The sequence below is a fragment of the Apteryx mantelli genome, chromosome 7, assembly GCF_036417845.1.
Source record: "Apteryx mantelli isolate bAptMan1 chromosome 7, bAptMan1.hap1, whole genome shotgun sequence".
NCBI classification, from domain to species: domain Eukaryota; kingdom Metazoa; phylum Chordata; class Aves; order Apterygiformes; family Apterygidae; genus Apteryx; species Apteryx mantelli.
This window is the reverse complement of record NC_089984.1, coordinates 28,594,201-28,616,517: the sequence shown is the minus strand read 5'-3', so window position 1 is coordinate 28,616,517 and position 22,317 is coordinate 28,594,201. Positions and strand designations below refer to the sequence as shown.

At 47.6% G+C, this 22,317-nt stretch overlaps 1 protein-coding gene across 1 annotated transcript in view; it reads right to left on the bottom strand.

Moving 5' to 3' along the window:
- Positions 1-22,317, bottom strand: part of HPSE2 (heparanase 2 (inactive)) — a 129,633-nt gene that overhangs the window by 39,116 nt on the left and 68,200 nt on the right. The window contains exons 4-5 of the mRNA XM_067300111.1: positions 10,065-10,238; positions 9,243-9,414 (exon numbers count right to left, since the gene is read on the bottom strand). Coding sequence (XP_067156212.1) covers positions 9,243-9,414; positions 10,065-10,238 — 346 coding nt within the window. The remainder of the gene's footprint in view (positions 1-9,242; positions 9,415-10,064; positions 10,239-22,317) is intronic.

Below are 22,317 nucleotides of genomic sequence, written 5' to 3'. Positions count from 1 at the left end.
GGTTATTTCATCTGTTACTCCCTGAAGTCCTACAAAAGCAAGCTGCACCCTCAAGCCCGCAAGGCAGGAACAATGCTGAGTTGCCCGTGGCACAGGGGTGGGACCATTAGAGCCAGATGGCAGACCTCCACTCTTTGAGCCAACAGTGATGGGTGGAAATAACTTTGCCTTGTGTCTGAAATGTCTGGTGAGAGGGACCAAGGCAAAGGCTGTGCCAGGGCTTCACTGCCAGAGGTCATCGTCTCCGCAAGGCTGGGGCCAGCGTCAGGTGCTGGAGGAGAGCATGCTCCTGTTCGCACTGACTGTTTTGCCATGCTGCCTTTCTAGTATAATAAACAGGGTCAGCACCTGTCAGCACTCTGGCTCTGGAACCAACTGGCAGAGCACGGCTCCCATCCATACCTCTTCGTGTCCTCTTCTCCATCCTAAGGCCTGCCTCACTGCGGGAGTCTAGCCCAAATTTCCACCCAATAAACTGAACAAACTGAGACCAGAAAGTGGGTGTGTTGAATATGACGGGGAAAAGCTCTTTAGTACAAGGTTTCCAGAAGTGCAATTAAATATCTGCAGCAGCATTCAAAGACAGGTACTAGACCCTACTCATCCCGGCTAATACAAAGTCTTTGACCTGCAATGCTGGATTTCAGACAAGGAATTGACTCCGGGGGAGCAGAGCCCAGTGGGGTCTATCTAGAAATCTGCTGCAATATTGTATTCTCCTTCTGCTCACAATTCCTTACTTCAACCAACATGAATTATGTTAGGGCTGCACAAACCTTCTAGCAAAGCAGGCTTTATGCCTTGGACTGCACCACAACCCTAGCTTATTTTATACTGCATGAACCTACATCAAATGTGCTGTGAAGCACATGTGTGATGCCACATAAAATTCAAAACTTCTCATCTTTAAAAGCAAGCACTCAGGAATCCAGTAACTCATCAGTCTTCTCTACATGTGACCTCCCTGCAAAGACTAATGATTTTGTGCAATCAAATTGCTGCATAAATGTTGAATGATACCTCATTTCAGCAGACTTCTGAACCCAACTGGACTACAGTACACCATCTTGCAGTGCTGGAAATGGCTACAATAATGCTGCTTATGAAAAAGAAACAGCTGCAAATACCTTCTGGCCTGTGTTTCCTAATGAAGGGTGCTTTTGAGTCAATAGAGTTTGCAATGCAAATCAGTATCTTCCACAGTTTCTAGGACACATACTGAAATTTTAGAACCTCAAGGGATTATTAAAAAAATACATACAGACAGACCAAGAAGGTGATCCAAAGTTAGGCACTGATGTACTTGGAGAGATGAAGGAAGGTGGAAACCTTAGAAAATCAATTCATAGTATCTAAGATAGAAGTGTACCTTTCTCCATTGATTATAAATGTAGGGTAGGTGCCTCCCTAAGGTAGCCTCAAGCAAGGTAACAGGAAATTTTAAGCTCTCAAGTGTCTCTGAATGACTAGCACAGTGATACCCTCACCATGCGGCCTAACAGAGCAGCAGGTAGATGAGGCTGCTCTGCATCTTGTTGGCCCCTTTGCATAAATGCATTTTCTTGTATTGTTGTGTTGGAACTGATGTTAAACTAATTGGTCTGGAAAAGCAGAAGCCATCCTGTTCTCTTTTCTAAACATCAGCACGTGAGTGCTGTTCTGATTGGGAACTGGCTGGACATCCCAAGGTAACGCAAGCCCAGCCCTTCTGAGTGGAGCAAGTCCACTATCTTGCCTCCAGCAAGGCAGGGAGACACAGTACTTTCCTGGCTATTCACTCACCTTTAGTGATCTGCACTCTAGAGATTCTGGAGTTTGCACTTGGACCATGATGTTGGATTACCATTGATTTTTCCCATCATCAGTTTATGCAGTCCGTTCCTGAACACATGCCTCTGGCCTCCACAATATCCTATGTCAATGACTTTAAAATGTAATCACATACCACATGAAAAAGTTTCCTTCAGCTTGCTTGTATAATTCACTGATTCATTGAATAATTCATTAATCCAGACTACTTTCTGCACTGTGGGAGACCCACCATTCACAAGCTCATGGGCCTTGATAATACTCCCTCTCAGCTGTCTCTTTTCTAAGATGAAAAGACACAGACTATTTAATCTTTTCTCATGTAGAAGACATCACATATCTCTTGCACATCCTTGGCTCCTCTCTCTGTAACTTTCCCAGTTCTATTATACCTCTTCTGAGATGAAATGACCAGGCTTGTAGATAGCAATCAGGATGAAGGTACACCATGAACTATACAGTGGTATAATCTCATTGGTGTGTTCTTTTACCTGTTTTGCTCTTCCTATACAGGTGACAGTGATTTTGGCATTCCAGACATCCAGATCAAGTTTCTCTAATGACAACTGTTAACCCTTTCCTCCTGAAAGACCGATAACTAGATTCTCTGTTTATTCTTCAGATCCTTGAGCCTGCTATATAAGCAACTACCAAATACCTTACCACACTTTTCACTTCTCATTCCAATATATTTATGAATGTATTCATTCATAGGTTCAATGCTACCTTAGTTTGAGTTTATGCTGCAATGACCTTCTCCCTTTATATCCTTAGTTTAATGTTACTTGCCTTGTGGCTTGATATTTTGCACAGTATTCTTGTTCTAGACCTATTCATAGTATCCCTGTACAGCCTGTGCCACAACCCTTGCTGTAGCCTTGCATAAGGGTGAGTCTTCTGGGTTCACTGACTCTGAGATGTGCCTGTCTCTGTGGCATCACTTAGGCCAATATAACAAGAGCATACTTTTTTCAGGAAAGTTCAGACACAGCCACAACAGAGCTTCTAAAAAATGCAGTACTTATGGGTCCTCTGTGTTAGAGAGGGCAGAAGCCCTTGCCAGCAAGAGAATAGACCAAATATCTACATTTCTTCCTGAAAATGGAAGTTATTTTCACCCAAAGTCTTTACCTCTGATGCATTTCACCTACTCCAAGCTCTTCTAAGAGTCTCTGTTTCTCTTTGCTACTTGAATTTAAACAGACAAGCTCCATCCACACACTGCCTTTGACTGCTACTCCAGAAGAGGTCATAGATAAACAGGAATGCCTGGCCTGACTGATTTGTGCTGACCTGCTCAGACAGCCGCAGTCCTCTTTGCCTCTCAATCAGGGAAGCTGCCACCCGGCTTGCCCTCACGACAGCACAGACACAAAGCACGGACAGTCATCATAAAAATATTACAAAACACTCTCGCATATTACAAAACACTCTCCCGCTCTCCCTCTCATGCCACCTTGATTTTGCTTTGGCCTCTGGCTGTGCTGGATCCCAAGCATGCAGTCTGTGCTCTGTTTCATGAGCAATCAGCTAACTCTTCCATCGACCACATACCTGGGCTTCGGTTTCTTGCAAAATATGGAGATCATCAGTCCAAGCCACAAACTGCCTAGAGTTGCTGTGTGAATGCATGGAGCAGGGCCCAGGACAGGTTTTAACCTGTCCCCACTCGGGCTGCCCACAGGTAATCTACATATCGTCTCTGGGCTCCCTCCCGATCCTGCATCCTTCATCTGCCATGTCCACGCTAGGCAGGCAGGGCTTCATCACGACTTACAAATGTGTTTCCTCACCTTTATCAGCTTCTGTCAGAGCACCACGGAATTACACCATCATCAAAAGGATCAAGAAGTGACTCAGACGGGTGATTGGCTCTCCACAGACACCACACACCAAGAGTAGGAGGCACTAAAATCATGAAGTCTTAATAAGCAAGCTCTGATTTCCCCAAGACTGAACCCAGCTTCCCTGCAAGGAAGGGATCAGCCCCACAGCCCAGGTCTCTGCTGCATCTCTCCAGATCTCCATCCTCACACTGAGCATGCCTGCTAGGGCCTCCTTGCCAGGCTGGCTGTTGTCCCGTACCACATGCCCTGCTCGTGTGTCCTGTAACCCTCTGTAGCTCAGCCACAGGCTGTCTCTGCAGGAGAAGCATTATGCTGGGCAACATCTCTCCCTGAGGGCAATGGAAGATCCTCTCATAGGGGATGCAGTGCTCACAGACACCAGTCTCAGGCTGTGGAGCAGAATGGGCTTAAGACACTATGGATCCATCATCTGCCATCCCAGGTGCCAGTTCTCCTTTGGTTTGCCTGGGCTAAGATTAAGATGGAGTAGCCTGGATCCTCCCCCAAGCCTGGCAACTGCTGCAGTGCACAAAGTCAGAAGGTGAATGAAGGCACGAAGTACCCAGGATAGATGTTAGTCATGTCCAGCCCTATCATAAAGAAGGGATGAGAGAATCTTGTATCTTGTCAAATGGGGCCTCTTGTGTCTGAGCATCCTCATCTGCTGCTCCCACCCAGCCATGTGCTGTGACTCTGTGACCAGAGGGTGGACATGCAGTGGTGAGAGCAGCAGCAAGAAAGAGCCAAGGAGGATGGAAAGAGAGAGGGCAGAGACAGAAAACCAGGGGAGCAGCAGGTCTGGTGGCATGCACTGAATGCCAGTATTTCATTGAAGCTCTGGCCATGGTGCTTCATGACCATCTGATGGACTCAGGATGGTGACAAGGGGAAAACAAAGCCAAGACAACAGAGGGGAGTCAGGACATGAAGGTGGGTGCAGGAGAAGCCCTCTGAGGGCTTCCGGTGGAGGATAGGCTTCATAAAGTCTTGAAGGGATGTCACAGACTGGACATACCCATTTACTGTTTGTTTTGTGCTCATTATTATGTGCCTCTGGTGCTTTACTGAAGCCAGGATTGCTGGTACAGTAAATCTCTGGGAAGGAGCATGGGGAGTGAATGAGCAGACGGGATGCTGTGGCATCCAGGTATGTGCTGTGAGTCCCAGTGAGCCCACAGCTCCCCCCAGCACCCAGGCCTGACCTTGAGTCAGCTGGCTGAGAAGTGGAGCATGAAGAGATGGGGGAAAGGCTTTGGCCCCTGACAAGAAGACCCCTTCGCTACTCTGATTTGTGACTTCAACGGGGCCCAGGACCCAAAGTGCCTGTGAAGCATCAACAACTGCCAGGCTAGTGCAGACACAAGTGCCTGCCAGCCCTTATCCTCCTGGCACTGCAGCTCCAGCTGCAGCAGAGGTAACACCTCGACACTTGTTAGTGTCCAATGGCAAAAACTAGGCCACACTGGCCACGGAACAATAGATGATGAGAGTCCCTAGCCAAATCTTCCCGGACATGTCAGCCTAAGTTTTGTACCAAATGTTGCGAGCTTCCACACATGTTAGCATCTCTCCTTCCTAATAGCTTTCCCTCGTGTTTCTTCTCTTATAGCACTGACTCTGTGATTCAGCAATGTATTAACATTTGTGGCTGATTCTTGATCTGCTGTTAAAATCTATGTTAATTCCTTAGAATCCCACAATTTTTTCCCCAAGCAAATAATTCTGCACAGTTCTGGGATTCTTGTACCCGCAGACACAGTAGGTAGCTAACATGGTCTGCTCTCCAACAGCTCAGGCTGCATGAATGGTCTAATTAACACCTCATCAAACTCGACTGTTGGTTGTGTCTGGAGAAACTCCCTCTTGCACCTGTGCGTTCACAAGACACCATTTCTAGCCTCCCACACAGCAGGCCACAGCCATTGGAGCAACGCTACATCTCCACAGAACCTGTCCACACATCAACAGTAGCGGTTCTGCTCTGGTCTCCGGGACTAACTAGCGACACAACTTTGATATGATCTACGGCTGCTCTGAACCATTTCACTGTGCAGGGCAATACAAGAGCTTGGAAGAAATAACTGTGCAGCTAAGGGTGTGCAAAGCCCCTGATGTGGTGTTTCAGGCAGGGCTGTCTGCAGGCGGAGAAGGCCAAGCTGTGCCATGGTGGGCAGAGGGCTGTGAGTGATCATAGAGCATGCCACAGGTGAGAGAGCCTTTACTGCTGATCTCATCCTCCAGCTTCAGGATACCCGAGGTGGGTGCAACCATCCTGCCCTCAAGGTATCCTACCTCTGCAACAAGGGTGTCACCAGAAAGTGCTTAGACTTCACCCAGGACAACTCCTGAGCAGCAGTGAGCTTGCTTAGGAGACTGGGGAGCAGGAAAAGGTCATTTTAAAGCTTTTTGATGTTTTCAACTCCTTGGTGCAGGGACTGGATAGGACCCAGTTCAGCCTCTGACACAACTTGAGTCTCACGTCCGCCTCAAGTTATACCTAGTTGTCTACAGACCTTCCTCCCCTATGTCAGCCTCAGCCTAAGTCAGAGTCTGCATACATGGGGAAGGCACAGATGCGCCAAAGCCAGGAGGCAACAGGAGGCTGTTGTGTCCATTTGTGTTTGCACTACACTCCACTGCCTTCATCCTACTGCAAGCTCTACATAAACTACTTGTAGCACACTAGCCACGCAGAGAGCAGGCTTGCTGTTAAGAGTGTTTTCCTAAATTCCTTCTACCCTCTCCTGTCTGCTGATTTTGTGGGGCTCATCCAGGATCTCAGAAGGCATGTCCTGGCTGTGAAAGCCCCAGGCGCTTCTAAGTGTCTTATCACTGACCAGTTTGGCGATGCTGCTGGAAAAAGGCAGACAGCTCTCAGTAGCACTAGCTGAGAATACTGAAGAGACCTCAGGGAGCTGCTGGGAATAAAGCTCATGCTGTAAAGTAGCTTAGGCACTATGTTTTATTTCTTTGTCCTTTCCTGACTCTGTTTCCAAATACTGTAAATGAATGTTTAACCCTTCGTCTTGATTTAATCAGACTTATTCCTCATCTTTACACCTTGCCTGGTAATAACATCATCTTTACGGGGGAAGAAAAACAGCTCATTTCTCACAGGAACCTGTGGCCTGTTAGGTCGTGGGAGCATGTGCCACTCACCATGAGCTACGAACTCCAGGACTTGGAGTGCAGATGTGCCTGGTGACACGAGGTGCCTCCAAAGGAGGGAGAAATCACCTGTAGCACATGTGGGACAGCATCACCTTGGCAGGCAATGATGGCTGTTGGTAAACAGCACAGAGCTTGGAGAACATGCAGGCTCATTACAACTCTCTCAAAACTACCTTCAAACTGGCATGGGAGCCTGGAGAGCTCCCACCAGCCTGTCTGCACGGCTGTTCAAAGCCATAGCTCTGATCTACTGTCCCTTTCATTCGAAATAGTATTTCTGTTATCCTTTCTGTCAGACTGTATACTCCAGTCTCACTTCAGGGGTCATATGTCAATCGAAGTGCAGCTTCAGAAACTTGGAGCCACCAGACCACCCATGGCCGTGACAATTCAGCTCTTCCCTCCTGTTCTCTGGGCATCTCTTCGACATGCGAAGGGCAAATGCAGAAGTAGGACTTCTCTTTCTCTGAGAGCTTCTTGGCTCTCATCCCTGTTGTTTTCCTTACTCAGCCCGCTCCTCTGGCGCTAATACATTTCCTGCTGATCAAGGCTACTACAACGTTTTGTAACTCAACGTAAGCCGCATCCACTGTACCTTACCAACCCATAAGCTGCAGCTAGAAATGTGCTCTTCACAGGGACTGCGCGTGACATTGGCGACACAGATGACAGCCTTGCTGTCAGTGTAGAGCTTGTTCCCCCCACCTTTTGTCAGTGTGAGGGATCCTGGTGTTGCAGCTGGTTAAACCCACTTTATGGTCTCTTTGTGCTGTTGCAACGGAGCCGAGAATCTGGCCCTTGCTCTCTCCCTGCCTCCCCAGGGACGGCATCAGTGTGCTGTTTATTGTTTCTGCCAGATCATTCATGCAGATGTTAATGAATGCTAGACCCAGCTTTGCTCCCAGCAGAGTCCCTTCCACACCTCCCCCTGCCCAGCCCTGTGCACTGGAGTTTCTGTTTACAGTCCTGCAGGGAATTTCCCCTCTGTTGGACAGTATTCGAGCCCGCACAGTCTGAATTCCTGTTGTCAGCAGGCTCCCACACCTCACTTGTTCCCGTAGCTGTCCTGTGTCACCTCCAAGTGTCCCACTCCATCACTGTCATGATCCCTTCTCCAGGCTCTTCCCTCTGGCCTCCCCAAACTCTAGACCTACCAATTCTCCTACCCATTACTTTAAGCATACAAAAAGTAAACCCACCTTCCAGCATATCTGTCAATTCCTGCATACCATTTTTCAGCCAAGGGGCTGGACAAATAAACCAACAAGCTAAAACCCAGAGGGTCAGTATTTTGATTCTGAGATGCCTTGGCTGGAGCAACATCACACCATTAAAAGGTACTAAGTAACATCATGCTAGCCAAACGTTCCCTTGAGAGACAGAAAGAGGAGAGAAAAGGGCATTTCCCAGACAGGTCATAAACTCTAGTGGTGAAAAATATTTAAATCTTTGTGCCATAAATGGAAAAATTGTTTTATGCAGCTCAGTCGGAATCAATGGGAGCCATCATTAGCAATAGCACTATGACAATGGCTCTGTACCATACATTGTCCCCTCATCCATAATGCTTGTCCCAACTAGGAGGGAACAGTGTGCTTGGCCTGTGAAAGAAGGAGCTATGATCTCTCTCTCCACACTGGTAAGAAAGGCATGGGGAGAAGAAGCTATCAAATGGGAACACCAAAGCAGTTTGTCCAGACGCTCGCAGCTCCCACTCCGAAGGGAATGAGTGTACCTGCTTTTTGCAGCTCCCTAATTATTATTGTTACTTGTTTTGCTGCCATGTGAGAGGAACCTCAGCATATGATATACTCTATTAACATATATGGAAAGAAAATCTTCTCCCTATAAAGCTCCTGCTTTAAGGCAACAGTATGGAGGGTGTTACAGCCCAAAAGCGAAGTATTCACCTCTACTTTCCTACTCTTCTCCCAGTGCACATGCGCCATTGCTCCCCTCCACCTTAGACTGTTGCCACTGATGAAGGACTCAGACACATCAGTGCTAGTAAATGGTGCCAGGACCCACCTCCTGGCCCCCTGAAGCCAACAGGCATGCAACAGCCTGCACCCACACCACTGAGTTATCTTCACAGCCCAACAAGGTGGCCACTTCCCATCTGCCTATTGGGAAACTCTGGATATGCTTGGGGGAGCGTTAGTTGGCCAAGCCCAAACCGACACCAGGGACCTCTGCAAAAGTTTAGCAGCACAGATGATCACATTCCCAAGCTCAGACCCCGGTACTTAGTTGACTGACGCGCACACAGCCTCATTCTTGTGGTACCCATGGCAGGGATGGATGTTGAACAGTGAAGAGCCAGGCAAAGATCAAGTCGACCTTCTGGGATGGGCATCAGTTTCAGGAGATATTTCTGTTCCCTCATCTTTTCTTGATCAAAGTAACATTACTTACCCTTCCAGGAGAGCGATGACATTTTTTCTGGGCCTCCCGATGTTTGGCCCATAGAGGTTTGCTCTGGAATAAGTGCGGATAAGCTGCAGCAGGCTTCTCAGCTGGATGTAGTCCTTTCCCAGCTGGCTGCCGTTCACTGAACGGCCAATCAGAGTCCGATAGTTATTGGGCTCTGGGAAAATAAAAATAGACAAGCGAGGCTTGCCAGCTCAGCTCCTCCATCCCCACTTCCGGAGAGAGGCACACAGCTCACATGCTGTCGCACAGCTTGAGCTCAGCAGTGAGCTGTCTGGCTGCTCTGCGGAGGAGCAGAAGGGAGCCGTTGAGGAATGGATGAGGGCCATCACTCCCTTTCCATTGCCAGCATGGTGCTCCATCTGCAGAGCAGCGCCTGAACCGGGGCTGGGGTGGCGAGACGGCACCTCCTCCCTTTGCCCCCTTTTGCTGTGGCCTGGGTGAGGAACCTGCACCTTGGCATCATCCTCCGTCCTCCATGTGGTCCACCATGTCCCCAGGCTTTGCAGCTGCTGTATGAGACGATGCAGCTGCTGGTCAGCCTACCCCAGAATCACCTGTGCCCAGCACCCAGGCAGGCAGAAGCATTTCATGTGTTTAATAACAACCAACGAGACATCCAGCCGAAGTGCTACCACACGCTAGGTGGGCCTTAGAGGCTGTGCTTCCTTCTAAAAGGGACCTTTAAAATCCTCTGAAACTACACTGGCAAAATATCCTGGGATCTGCAAATACTCTTTCCCAAAAGGGAATACCTTTCTACTAGAGTGAGTTACATTCCTGTGGCTCTCTAGTTCCCACACTCACCATTGCCCAGCTCCCAGGAGATGTTGTATTTCTTGCTGGCACTGTACTTCAGCAAGCTGAGTGCATTGGAGCTGTTCCAGGAGTTATTGGGATTTCTGCGCAGAGCATTCAGTGCAAAGATCAGGTGAAGGCCAGAGCAGTCAGCAAAGTTATAGAGTTTGTCTAGAGACCTGGCTGGGAAGAAACAAAAAACAGCTTGTAATTCAAATGAAAGCAAGTTCCATGGAGGTTCAAAAGAACCTGTCCATCAGACCTCAGCTTCTGTGCAGGTTGAGCCAGGTTCAAATGCCATCCCTTTGACACCTGTAACCGCAGAAATGCGCCTGACCTTTGAAACTGAGATAGGATTCCAGGTGTGGGCTAAACTCTGCTCCAGCCTGAAACCTGGACACACTCCACCACTGTGTCAGAGCTAGGGCCACCTTACCAGAGACAAGCGACTTTATAACATCTCTTTTCATCTGCTCTTGGCAAGGAAAGTTCAGCTTTTCATGTGCTTATCCTACCTTGTGGCTCCTCCAGACCGGATCTCTGCAGTGCTGTCTACCTGGGGCAGGTTGGGGAGAAGAGGAGTAAATCTACAGCAGTGTAGGAGGCACCACCTGCCCTGGCACCTGGTGAGCTGTGCATGGCCACCTCTTCTGGTGCGCTGTGAGAACCTGCTTTCAGCTCCCAGAGCCCCACGTGCAATAATAATCAAAAACCAACAATAATCAAACAGAACCTCCACTCCAAGGCATGCAGCACACACCCTGGTAACCTCTGCTCTTCTCTCCACAAAGAGAACTTCCTGGACCTGGGATTTATATCCAAGCTGTATAGCTCTGACTTGAATACCAGTTTTCCATAAGAGCCTTGTCCTTCATTTATTTTGTCAGGCTTGTGAGCTCTGCAAGAGTGGTGTGAGGAGGTGGCACTGCTGCGGGGTGACCACGCAATGGTTTGCCTCCAGCTGCAGGAGGCTAGCATGGTGGGGATGTCCCCTGGACCACCCCTCGTGCTTGGGGAGAGCACAGGGCTCCCCACCTGGCAATGGCCCCCTGCCCAGCACACCTGAGCTCTGCTGCTGGGGTGGCCCTCCTGGGGGGCAGGGTCTTTGTTGGATTTGTACCCCATCCACTGGCCCCAAGGCTCCCCAAAGTGTGACTGTGGCAGCAGCAGGGTCATCACCAGCATCTCCTCTGTGGGCTTCTGGTGTGCTGGAGCCTTGCACGACCAGCGGGGCCATGACCAGCAGCAGAAGTAGGGACCAAAGAAAGAGTTGATTCTCTGTTCAGCGAGGAGCAAAACTATCAAAGGGTGCTGCTGGGAGAGACAAAACACTTAATGCTTTTTTTGCTTCAATCTTGCCTAAAAATTCAAAAGCAATCAAATATCTGGCAAGGCTAATGCCAGTGTTAATAGAATAAGAACTCATGCTAAAGCAAGAGATGATTTGGTTAGAGAGTAATTAGATAACTGTGATGTTTTCAATCACCCCTGCCTGCTGAACTGCATCCCAGGACACTCAGCAAGCTTCCTGAAGCAGCCTCGGGGATACAACCACTTGGCTTTGAGGAGTCATCGGGGATGGGGAGGTTCCAGAGGGCTAGAAAGGCAGACTGAGTGCTTGTCTTTCAAAAGAGGAGAAGGAGGCAATGGGGAAATACAGAGTAGGCAGACTAACTTCGGGTCCCAGAAAAATACTTGGACAAATAATCAGGCTGCTTGTCAGCACTTACAAAATATAAGGAGATGATCAACAGCCACAGGAATGTGTCAAGAACAAATCACACTGAAGCAATCTCATGACAGGAGAGCAGGGCTTGTGGACAGCAAAGTAGTACTTTAGGCCTTACACCTTGATGATTTCTAAGGCTTTTGCCTCAATTTCATGTGACGTTCTCTTCAGCAAGTGAGGGAACCATGATCTAGACTGAACTGCAGTAAAAATTATGCATGCTGAGAGCAGTTACTAGCAATTTGCTCTTAAGCTGAAGGAACTGAGAGAAGTCTGTGCAGCCTGCTCTGGGTCTTTTTACACATTTACAGTAAAGCAGAGCATAAAAGAACGGAGGATGCATACATCAGACTTGCATTGGCACTAAGGTGCTAGTAAAATGGAGGACAGGAGAAAACTCAGAATGATACTGAAAACTGGAGAAAAGGTCTGAAAAGGAAGACATAATTTAAAAAGAAGAAGAAGAACAAAGAAGATATTGCTCCAAAATGGGAATGATCAATATATGAAAACAGGACAGGAAAGACTGGCCAACTTACAGTTTTGCAAAAGAGAGCCCAGAGGTGCTAACATCAGTGTCCTGGGAAAAGTAAATGTCACAGAGATATTTACAGACAGCAGTCCTGTCTGTAAAGGCACAAGGTGATCTTTCTGCTGTGATCCAGGGGTAAATCTCCAGCCAGAGAGAAATGTCCGGTTTTAGGCAAAACACCTCAAGAGAGATCCTATACGAGAGTTGTGGACTGAATAGAGCACTAGAAAACAAGACAGATGAGGGGAGACTGGAGAACTGGTGGTTTAGGCAGGAGAAGACAGAGGGAAAGGAGGAAGGCAAGGAGCAAGGGGACAAATACGCCTGCCAACATGTGGAGGCCTACAGCAAAGAGAGGGGAATACACTGCTCTCCGCATTCGCGATAGGCAGGACGGGCTGCAGCTCTGTAGCCGGGTGTGCCCAGCAAGGGGACGGCAGGGAGCCTGGCTCTCTCCTCTGCAGGTCTGCAGAGCCAGGTCTGAGAAGAGTAAAGTTGTTTTTAAAGCAATGTTTTAGGAGGGTTAATGAAATATGTTAACTGAATAGTTAACATTTAATGGAATGCAGCAACGTCACGAAAAGGAGAAGAAAGGAGAAAGGCGGAAAAGAAGTTCCTAATCCTTTTACAACCTTTCTCTAAATATTACTGGATGTTTCATTGAAAAATATCTGAGTTAGATTAATCTAATGTATTCATCCCACTGGTTCAGGCACATTAGCTGGTTTTCTGGGTGATTAGTGGATTAGAGACAGATACAGTTACTTAATACTCATTTACTTTAGACCTCCAGGCAAAAAGCTGTACTTGAAATGATAACCCTATAAAGAGGATAAGATAGATGCCCAAATGACAACATGAAGACAGCAAAAAAGTGCTACCTGCAGTTTGCCTGATAGGAATGAAACCTTTTTACTGGTGTAAAACAGTTCTAGTTCTTTAGTACTCCAGGAGGGATTTTGTTCATGTTTAGGATTCTCTGCAGTGGACTGGGAATTGATTTTCCATGCATCTATCGAAGGAAAATAAGCTGTCTGTTTATCCCAGTGCAGGGCTGCCACTGCAAAGTTATATTTTCCCCATGACACTTTTGTTTCCATGCACCTGGATACAGAGATGCCATGTGCATTTCGTGTTCTCCTGTGGCTTTTCAAGCTGGAAATCTCAGTGATCAGAGGAGGAGCTAGGAGAAATGCACAGATGTCTCAGAGCTGCACATTTCCAGTGGTCTTCCAGCACGCAAAGTGACCTGCAAACTGCAACAAGACCACAAGAGGGGTAAAACTACTGATGTGCCTAACCCTGTGTCAGACTGGATTGCTAATCTGGGCACCCTGGGAGTAAGATTCCTCCAAGCCTATTTTAGCTATCAGTCAAGTGTCAAGTCCATTTGATCTCCTTTAGCTTGGGCAGCTATCTTAGAGTACTGCCATGGGAGGTTAAAGCACAAAAAGAAGCATATTTGGAAGACCTTGGGCAATGTCCAGCCACTCCAGAAGTACAAACTGGGCCAAAAGGGAATGTTATAAATATTTTACTGTCATAACTAGGGATGGCCGCACTACTTCTAAGTAATGAGAAAATGAAGAATCACAGCATTATTAACAGCTGGCTAAAAATCACTTTGAATTCTGGATAATTGCACTCTTTTTTCTTCATCAAATACAGAAAATCCTCCAGGAACTTGACCTTTCTCCGATTAACAGATCATTAGGCTAGGCTTTCACAAAGCATTTCAATAGGAAAAGCCATTGTTGTACCAGAGTGAATCTTAATAAGGTAGAACTGTATTTAGAAGATGTTCTCCCTGCTCCTTCTCTACCTCTGCCTGGTACAGAGATGCAGACTCACCACCCTTGTGCCACTGACCTCAGGGAGCAGGAAAAAAGTAAAAAACCTGAATGAAATCCATATACAATACAGTTAGATATTGTAATAAAACACCAGCCTCTGAGCATGTAGATGCGAAAACCAGGGCAGAGCTCCCAATTAACCATCAACCTGTTGTATGGAGCAGCAAGCAGGAGCCTGGATTCTTCCAGGTTCCTTCATCCAGGAGGAACAAGCACCAGGCGTGCACACTGCTGGTGGCTACATGTATGGGGACACTGAGATTTGACTTCTATCACTTATTAATGTTCATGTACTTGACTTAACATAGCAAAGCTATGTTCTTTGATTTTACCCAGTGGCAGTGCCATGCTGGCAGGTTTCAGTGGAGATGGGTGCCTACCTTGGTGGATTTGGGACTAACGTTAGTCAGACGACTGGAGCAGTATGCAGAGACAGAGATCTTCCACCCCATGGCCCTGGCACAGAAAGAAATCAAAAGATATTTGGGCCTTGTCAGCCCCTCACATCTTGGGTTGTGGAGGCCTGAACAGGTCTAGAGAGCGAATACAGCCCTACAAGTCCCAGCTGGGGGGCAGTCAGGGAAGATCTGCTTGCAATATTGCCCTCGGCTGACACTCTGCACAGACATTAAAGATTTCTGCTGCTTGTGTGGGTCCATCACCCTGTAAAGAGGGAGACAAAGGATTTTAAAATACAGGAGAAGGTGTGAGGCTACAAACACTGGTGGGGTTCACAGGGCAAGTATGCCTGTGAGACTGTTCCCCATTTTTCTTCCTCTTTTTTTACCGGGCTAAGTTTTAAAGTTATCCAAAATGTGGATGGCACTTCATTCTGTGGCATACCAACCCAAAATCTGAGGCACATTAAAATATCTTTGGTAGTTTAAAACAATTGGAAAGGCTTTCCAGTGGTAGTTACTGAATTAAGGATTATAATACAGGCTTTATAAAGAACATCGTATTGACTGCCATTTGGTAAGAGGGACAGTTCAAAAATCTCTGGGTTTGAAAATCTTCCACATTTTTTATTCCACTTTAGGAATTTTGCTTTGGCAGGGTTTAGCAAGAGCAGTGGAAATTCACGTGCACGCTGAGACGGAGGCTGAGATCAGCAGTGGGCTGAGGGGTTTCTGGGTGGTGGGGCACGGCACGGCGTGCCTGAGGCTTTTGTAACTCTGGGAAGTCAACCAGGAGGACAGGAAAGAAAAGCCTGTTCTCCCTTCATCCCCTTGTTGGCCACGTCAGCCTCATACCTCCTTTCTCACTCTGCCTTGCGTACATGCGGCATGCCAGCACTGAGGCTGATGGACACCGTGTGTCCAGAGTGAGAGCTGAGCACGGAGCGGGCAGCACATCCCATGCTCCCAAAATGCCTCGGGTTAGCTGAGAGAACTGAGAGGGAGTTCAGAGACCAAGCAAATGTGCAACAGATGAAATCTTCTGTTGATAAAGCAAAGAAATGCAGTTCTAGGAATAACGATTTCAACTAATCATGGATATTGTTTGACTCTACGTTACCCATAAATCCTGAGGAATGCCTGGAGCGTTGGTGCAAACAGCTCCTTGTGCCTCCGCTCCAGAAACAACGCCAGCACCGAATCCAGCAGCATCCCCTGGCCATGGAGCACCACACTGGAGATAGCTGAGGGAAGGGGCTGGGAAAGACCTGGCAAGAAGCAGCCGGAAGCCCAAAGAGGGCTTGACAGGGAGGGAGCAGAAAGGGTGGAACAGAGTGTTCAGACAGGAGATGAGTAAGACGGGTGGGAAGGACAATGAACGGCAAGAGAAAGGTGTTCCCACTTACAGAAGAGCAAGTGGGCACATTGAAAATTTATTTACAAACAAGCTGCCACCATAGTCAGCTGAATCCCATTTGCACTGGCTCTCTTGGGCCGAAAGTCCTCAGAAAACCATGCGTGTGTGGCAAGGACTTAATGCTTTTTTTAGCAAATAAATATGAATCAGAAGATATGCAACAGGCAGTTAGGCTAACACCAGGCCCATGGGACAGGCCTGCAAAACTTGCTTGAAATCTTCCCATGGATTCCATTCCCAGTCACGGTAGGGGTTTGGACAGGAAAGTGAGAACCCACCATCCACAATTTGCACAGTTAGAGCACCAAGAAGTAGCCTTCATCATCACCGCTAATTCAGATGACAAACAACATCCCAAACTGTCAATATACAATATAAAATTCAGCTTGATCCACAAGACCATGGGAAGATTTTTTTATTCTATCTGTATATTAAGCTCTTCCTTCAAAGATGCTGCTTAAATTGAATTTTAAAGTTTTCTAGGCTACCAAGTAACCCACACAGTTGCTGGAAATTGCGTTCTAATGATGACCATCCCAGCTGGGAAGCTGTTTGGTTTTAATTCAGTCTTCTGAAGCATTTTGCTATGCAGTAAAACCACACCGTGTAAAGATGCTTAAGAATTCCCAGGCAAAATTGCTGGCAGGAGGGAGCTGTTTGCTCGCCTCAGACAGACAGACATTTCACCTGAAATGCTCCCTCTACCTTGTCAAGCTCCTGGTATCTCCAGCAGTGGAGGGAGGTGCACAGAATCATCCCTCGCTTGCATTTACCTTCCTGGCTCAGCCTCCTTATTGCTCTACTGGTGAACAAATGCTGCTGGAGCACCATGCACACAAGGCCGCGGTAAGCACTTCCCAAGGCAAGGTGCAGTATTGGAGGTCTGCTGTGAGTGACAAGAAGTGCTTTGGCAGAGCCTAACAGCGCTATAGAAAAGGGATCTAGTTTAATCCCATCTGAAGAATACCTGAAAGTTGGAGGAACTGGCTTTAATACTGCCAGCCGGTAAAGAAATGCTGTGCACTGTGTGTTAATGAGAACCTGGATTTTATATCCAGCTGGATGACAGATGGGGGATCTGGGGCTATTCCCCCCAGAGTATTGAGGGGGCCTTGTTCCAGGGGAATTGTTGTCATCATCCCTGGTCTTTAAGCAGCTGAACATCAACCCTCAATATTCATTCAAGTCTTTAACTAGATTTTTTATTTCACTGCCAATCCAGAGGTGATTATGCTGACCACGTGAGCTAGGTTTAGTCCTTTACACCACGGTACAGAAATAGCAGTCTGGGGGCTTGGTGTCAATCTCTCGCCAATAAGGAGCTTGGCTGGCAGCCATGGATTGTGGGCTGAGTTCCCAGCTGGCATATAACTTGGAAGACAACCATGAGGCCTGGGTTCAATATCCAATTGCTAGGGAGTCTGGCTGACAGCCTCATTTTGTGGAATGAATCCCAAATTAATATAATGCTTTTGATACCAGACAAGGGGCATGGCCCCCTTCCAAACGCTGCAAGGGCTCAGATAAAAGCCATAGGCACTGGGTTCAGTGTGTAAAGGTATTGAGGTTGGATAACAGTCAGGATTGGGCTAAATCCTCAGATGGTGAGAAAAAAAAAAAAGAGCCCTGAGCTCTGCCTTCACACAGAAAAGAGCTCAGATGAGCAGCAGAAGAGCTCTGTTTTCAATCCCTGCATGGTAAAGAGCTCACAGGACAGTAATGGTTTCTAGGAACAAGTGTAAATTGACATGGAGCTTCAGAAGAGATGTGGGATCTGGGTTCAATCTCAAAATGCTGTAAAGCTCAGATAATGGCCATAGGGGCAATTTCCAAACTCTCTGTTCCAGCCTGGTGCCTGGGAAGGAACCAAGATCACATTACAGCTAAGAAAGCCGCTTTCTTGCGCTGCATAACTTAGAGATTTAAGACTTTTTCCCTTTTGGACCAGGGTGAAGCCAGCATCTTCCAAAGTTTCCGCAGGAAGTAGAGGTGGGCAGGGAGAGGGCTGCAGGTGTGAGCAGAGCGGAGAGGAGAGCAAGAGAGAATAAGACGATGACCACCTCCTGCCCATGTGCACCTTGCTGGCCATCCCAAATTGCTGGGCTGCTGGCTGTTTCCAGGAACATCACTGAGTTTATCTAGCCATGGAAACTGCTCCAAAGAAAATAAGGGTGCAGCTCTTCAGCATCCTGACTACTCTGCAGTGACTCTGCATCCTCAGGGCCTCTGGTGGAGGCAGCTCATCCCACCATGAGAGAGCAATAACCTACTTTGCTGCTACTTCTCACTAACACTGCTTGCACAAGGGATTAGTGCGAAATGTTGTGTGTAGCAAAAAATCACTCCCACTCTCACAGCTTACTCTTGGAGTTGCTTCCGTATGTAGCTAGGCTATGTTGTTTAAAGTCATTTCACTTCATATGAAGGAATTCAAACAAAATTTGTATAAAATATACAGATACTGCATTTGAAGTTGGTCTGTTACATAAAAGCTAGTCAGTTTTATTCAAAGCAGTACTGTTCCTGTAAAAAGTTTCAAATTTGATAAATCAGCATTATTTCCCCTTGAAGAAATTCCTTAAAATCTAATTCTGGTCCCTGGGACTTTCAGCTTTAGCTTCAAAGTCCAAACAGCGGGGATCATAGCAGATAGGGACTGACCTCTGTAAGCGCTGCTAAAACAAGTGTGGTTTGTAAATCTAACCTCCAGCTAGCCAGAATCTTGAGCAGGAACTGTAGATTTGGGGTAAAACAGCCCAGAACCCGCTACGAGGATAGCAACTGGCTATTCCTAACTGCCAAGGGTGCTGAAGACAAGTTCTGTCAGCACTACTCCCTGCATGGGTGGTGGGCAAAATCCAGCATTTTTCTCTTTATCCGGCGCAAAACTACCATGTGTGTGCCAGTGTCAAGTCACACGCCAGGGCTACAGAAACACCTCCCTCCGGCTCTTTACCTACGCGCACGGAGGGAGCATGCACGCCGGTCCCGGGAACAGGACTCCAGATATAACACAGCGCTGCTGCCAGAACGTTTGCTGACAGAATGACTGTTTTATATGGCTATAAGAACGGCTATAAGCGCAGCTGTCCGAAAAGCAACAAAATCTATGATGTGTGTTTCTAAATCCAATGACAGCTGGCAGTGCTGCACTGCAGCTCATTCCTTCTTTTACACAGTTTAGCTAAAACACTTCTCTGTGATCGCCCCGATTTATCAACAAACAGCAGTTTCTGGAACAATTTAAAAGCATTCCCAAATAGGCAAGAAGTGGTCAGCTCTTCAAACACTCAGCAATCTGTGAGCTCCCCGATAGGCAGGTGGCTGGGAATGGAAGTGGATTTCTGATCGGCAGCCGAATGCCCTGCCCTGCTGCCTCCCGGGCAGGATGCGGCTGCAGGTAACGCCGTGGGGTGGAAGTCGCTGCGGCAGAGATGCCTGGGCAGCCGCAGGGCATCACCCACAGGTGGGGGCACCGGGGGTGACATGGTGCAAAGCTGGCGAGAGGTACAAACGCCAGCCACTTCTGTGCTGCCAGCGAGGAGGACTTGGTCACCCCTCTGTCCCTGCTGGCTGGGATGCTGCCCCTGACATCCGGAGAGCAAACCCTCTCCTCTAAAAACCCTCAAAGAAAAGTTTCCAAGTCAGAGGAACTCCGTCATCCTTCGTCCCTAAGGAGCAAAGCCGTGGGCAGTGCCGTCACTGGCATGGTGTCACTGTGCTGGGTCTGGGGCTGCTGAGCCCTGGACACAAGACTGCCCCAGAAAGAAAAAAAAAAAGTAATAATAATAATAAAAGCAAGCAAAGGCCAAGCATGCATTAGCTTACATATTCTCTGCTGGGCACCGCTAAATCTCTGCTGTGCGGTTCCCCGGCTGAGGAAGCTGCGTGGCCCGCAGGAGAGAGTTTTTCCTCGGGTGGTTGAGTTTAACCCCACCAGCATGGGAAATTCAGAGCAGCCCATACCCTGTCCTGCGCAGGTACGTGCGGCGTAACACCGCAGCTCGTTGCACAGCCTCGTGATGTAATGCAAGGCAAAGCCGGGATGCGACACAGGCACCATGCCCATCTCCGAGCGTGCCTCTTGCTCCAGGCTGCAGCACGGTACCGGGAGGGACAGCGCCAGCCGAGAGGGGCTGCGCTCTCGGCACCAAATCCCTTTGATCCCCAGGTTGTCGGGTTCGTCATTCGAAGGTGCCACAATTGCAAGGAAGTCATGGCTGAGGTTTTTTTCTTTATAAATGCTTTCTCTTGACAGCACCTGAAGTGCCAACACAGTATTGAGAGGATAGACGTTTTCATCACTTTTCTGCCAGAAGTGAGAAGGGCAGGATGTGCTGAGCAGACACCCTGCGCACACACCTCATGACTTAACTGGAAAGAAAGGTGTACAAGTGCGAATGTAAAACAAGTATGTTTTTAACATGCTCATTTCACTCCCATAAAATGCTTAACACTAGTAAGCTGTGCATCCAATTTGCCCGTTCCCTTAAATCAGTCCAGCAGCTACAATACTCCGTTTTTGCTATCTGTCTAACCGCCGTCACGTGGCAGATGCACAGCTTGTTTCAGAATAGCCTCACACAGGGAAGTGAGCCAGATCGACCCAACAGCATCCACAGAGCTGCAAAAGGCACAGTGCATTTTATCAGATCTTTTCACCTTCAGTTCCTGAATCCTGTTGCTACTCTAGCAGAAAGTGACACTAATTGTTTGTACTGGGAAGCTAAAATACCACATCGGGAACAAATTCAAACTGAGGATTTCAGCCTTGCCAAACCCCAACATTCAAAAATCATGAGTCAAGCTCCCAAAAATCACGAGACAGGCTCAAGAAACCTGGTTTTAACATAATTTTCATTGCCTGCTGTCTTCTAAAATTTTGGGTGCATTTGTACAATATTTTAAAGTTCTTCTGCTGCCAGGAAGGCTAAAATCTGGCTTGTTTTTATTTTTCCTTTCAACGGCAGTCGATGAGCAGCAGAACAATTGTTTTGTTTTACAAGTTGTTTGGGCTGGACTCCCTTCCCCCTGGGTGGGGGCTGCGGCAGGCGGCCAGGGCTGCCGGGATGGCAGTGGCACGCCGAGGGGCTCCCTGATGGCCCTCCGTGCGTAGGCAGCAGGGACGGGCTGCCCAAAGCACCGCTGCTGTAAACAGGGATGCTCTGCCATTAAGCGAGGAAGTCCTGATCTGCTGGTGTCCTTTCGCAACCCCTAATTATTAAGGGTGCAAAACTGGAATCCACAAAAATCAGGTACTTCATTTTATGGGGATGAATCAACATTTCCTATTGTGCTAACAGGGATCCCTTGCTGAGGCAGCCGTGGCATGTCTCCGAAAACCACAGCTCCCAGTTCTGACCCATCTTTTCTTGCTTGCTGACCCCATTCTTGCCATCGGCCTTCCCTTGCTGTTCCCGCTACATGGAGCGGCTGATTTCCCTAGGAGGAAGAGGGAGTGACTAGGGCTCTTCACACACTTTGTGAGCTGGGCATCTGGTATTTTTCAAAACTCTAAAACATTTTAACTGAAAACTGTCCTGAAAAAAAAAACCAAAAAACAATGCATAAAACCGGAAATGTTTCAATCTGAAATCCTTAATTAAAACCACACTCTTTAGTACATAAAGAAGGAAGTTAAAAAAGAAATGTACTTTTGCACATTACAGACAGCATTATAATAAACACAAAACACTGCCAAGAAAGAGGCATTTTCAAGGCTAAAGTAGATACCTCCAGCTGCACTAAAATAATGTCAGAGTGCTTGTCCACATTACGAAGTGTCGTCGTATTTGAACACGATTGTGAACAACCAAGTTAGATGGATGAGAAAGACAGTAATTACTGGCGCAGACCACTCGTGCTGCAACAAGGACCATAAGCCGTTGGGGTCTGTGAACTCCACTGACTTCCCACAGATCCCAGACCCTGGTCTTAATCTGTAAAATATTTGAAGGAACTGGCCCTGGCTCTTTCTGCTCCTCTGGGCTCCGCGAGGCAGCTCCGCTCCACAGATACAGCTCAGCTGGAGGGACCCGGTTTGGCAGTGGCTCTCCCCAGCAAATCTTGGGGGAAATCTTGTACCAAAGCACGCAGGGTGGAGCCTGAACCTGACTTTGGAGGCACAGATGTAAGGCCAGAAAAGACTGGTGTTGTTAGTCTGATGTCCTACATAACACAGAGCTGGCAAGCATACAAGTAGTTCAGAAGTCAAGCTTGTAACTTCAACAGGGCAGATCAGTTCTTTTACAAAGGTATCCACCTCTGGCTTAAAATTTGCTGCTAGCAGGGAAATCATCCTATCCCTGTGTTACGTGTTGCAATTATTATTTA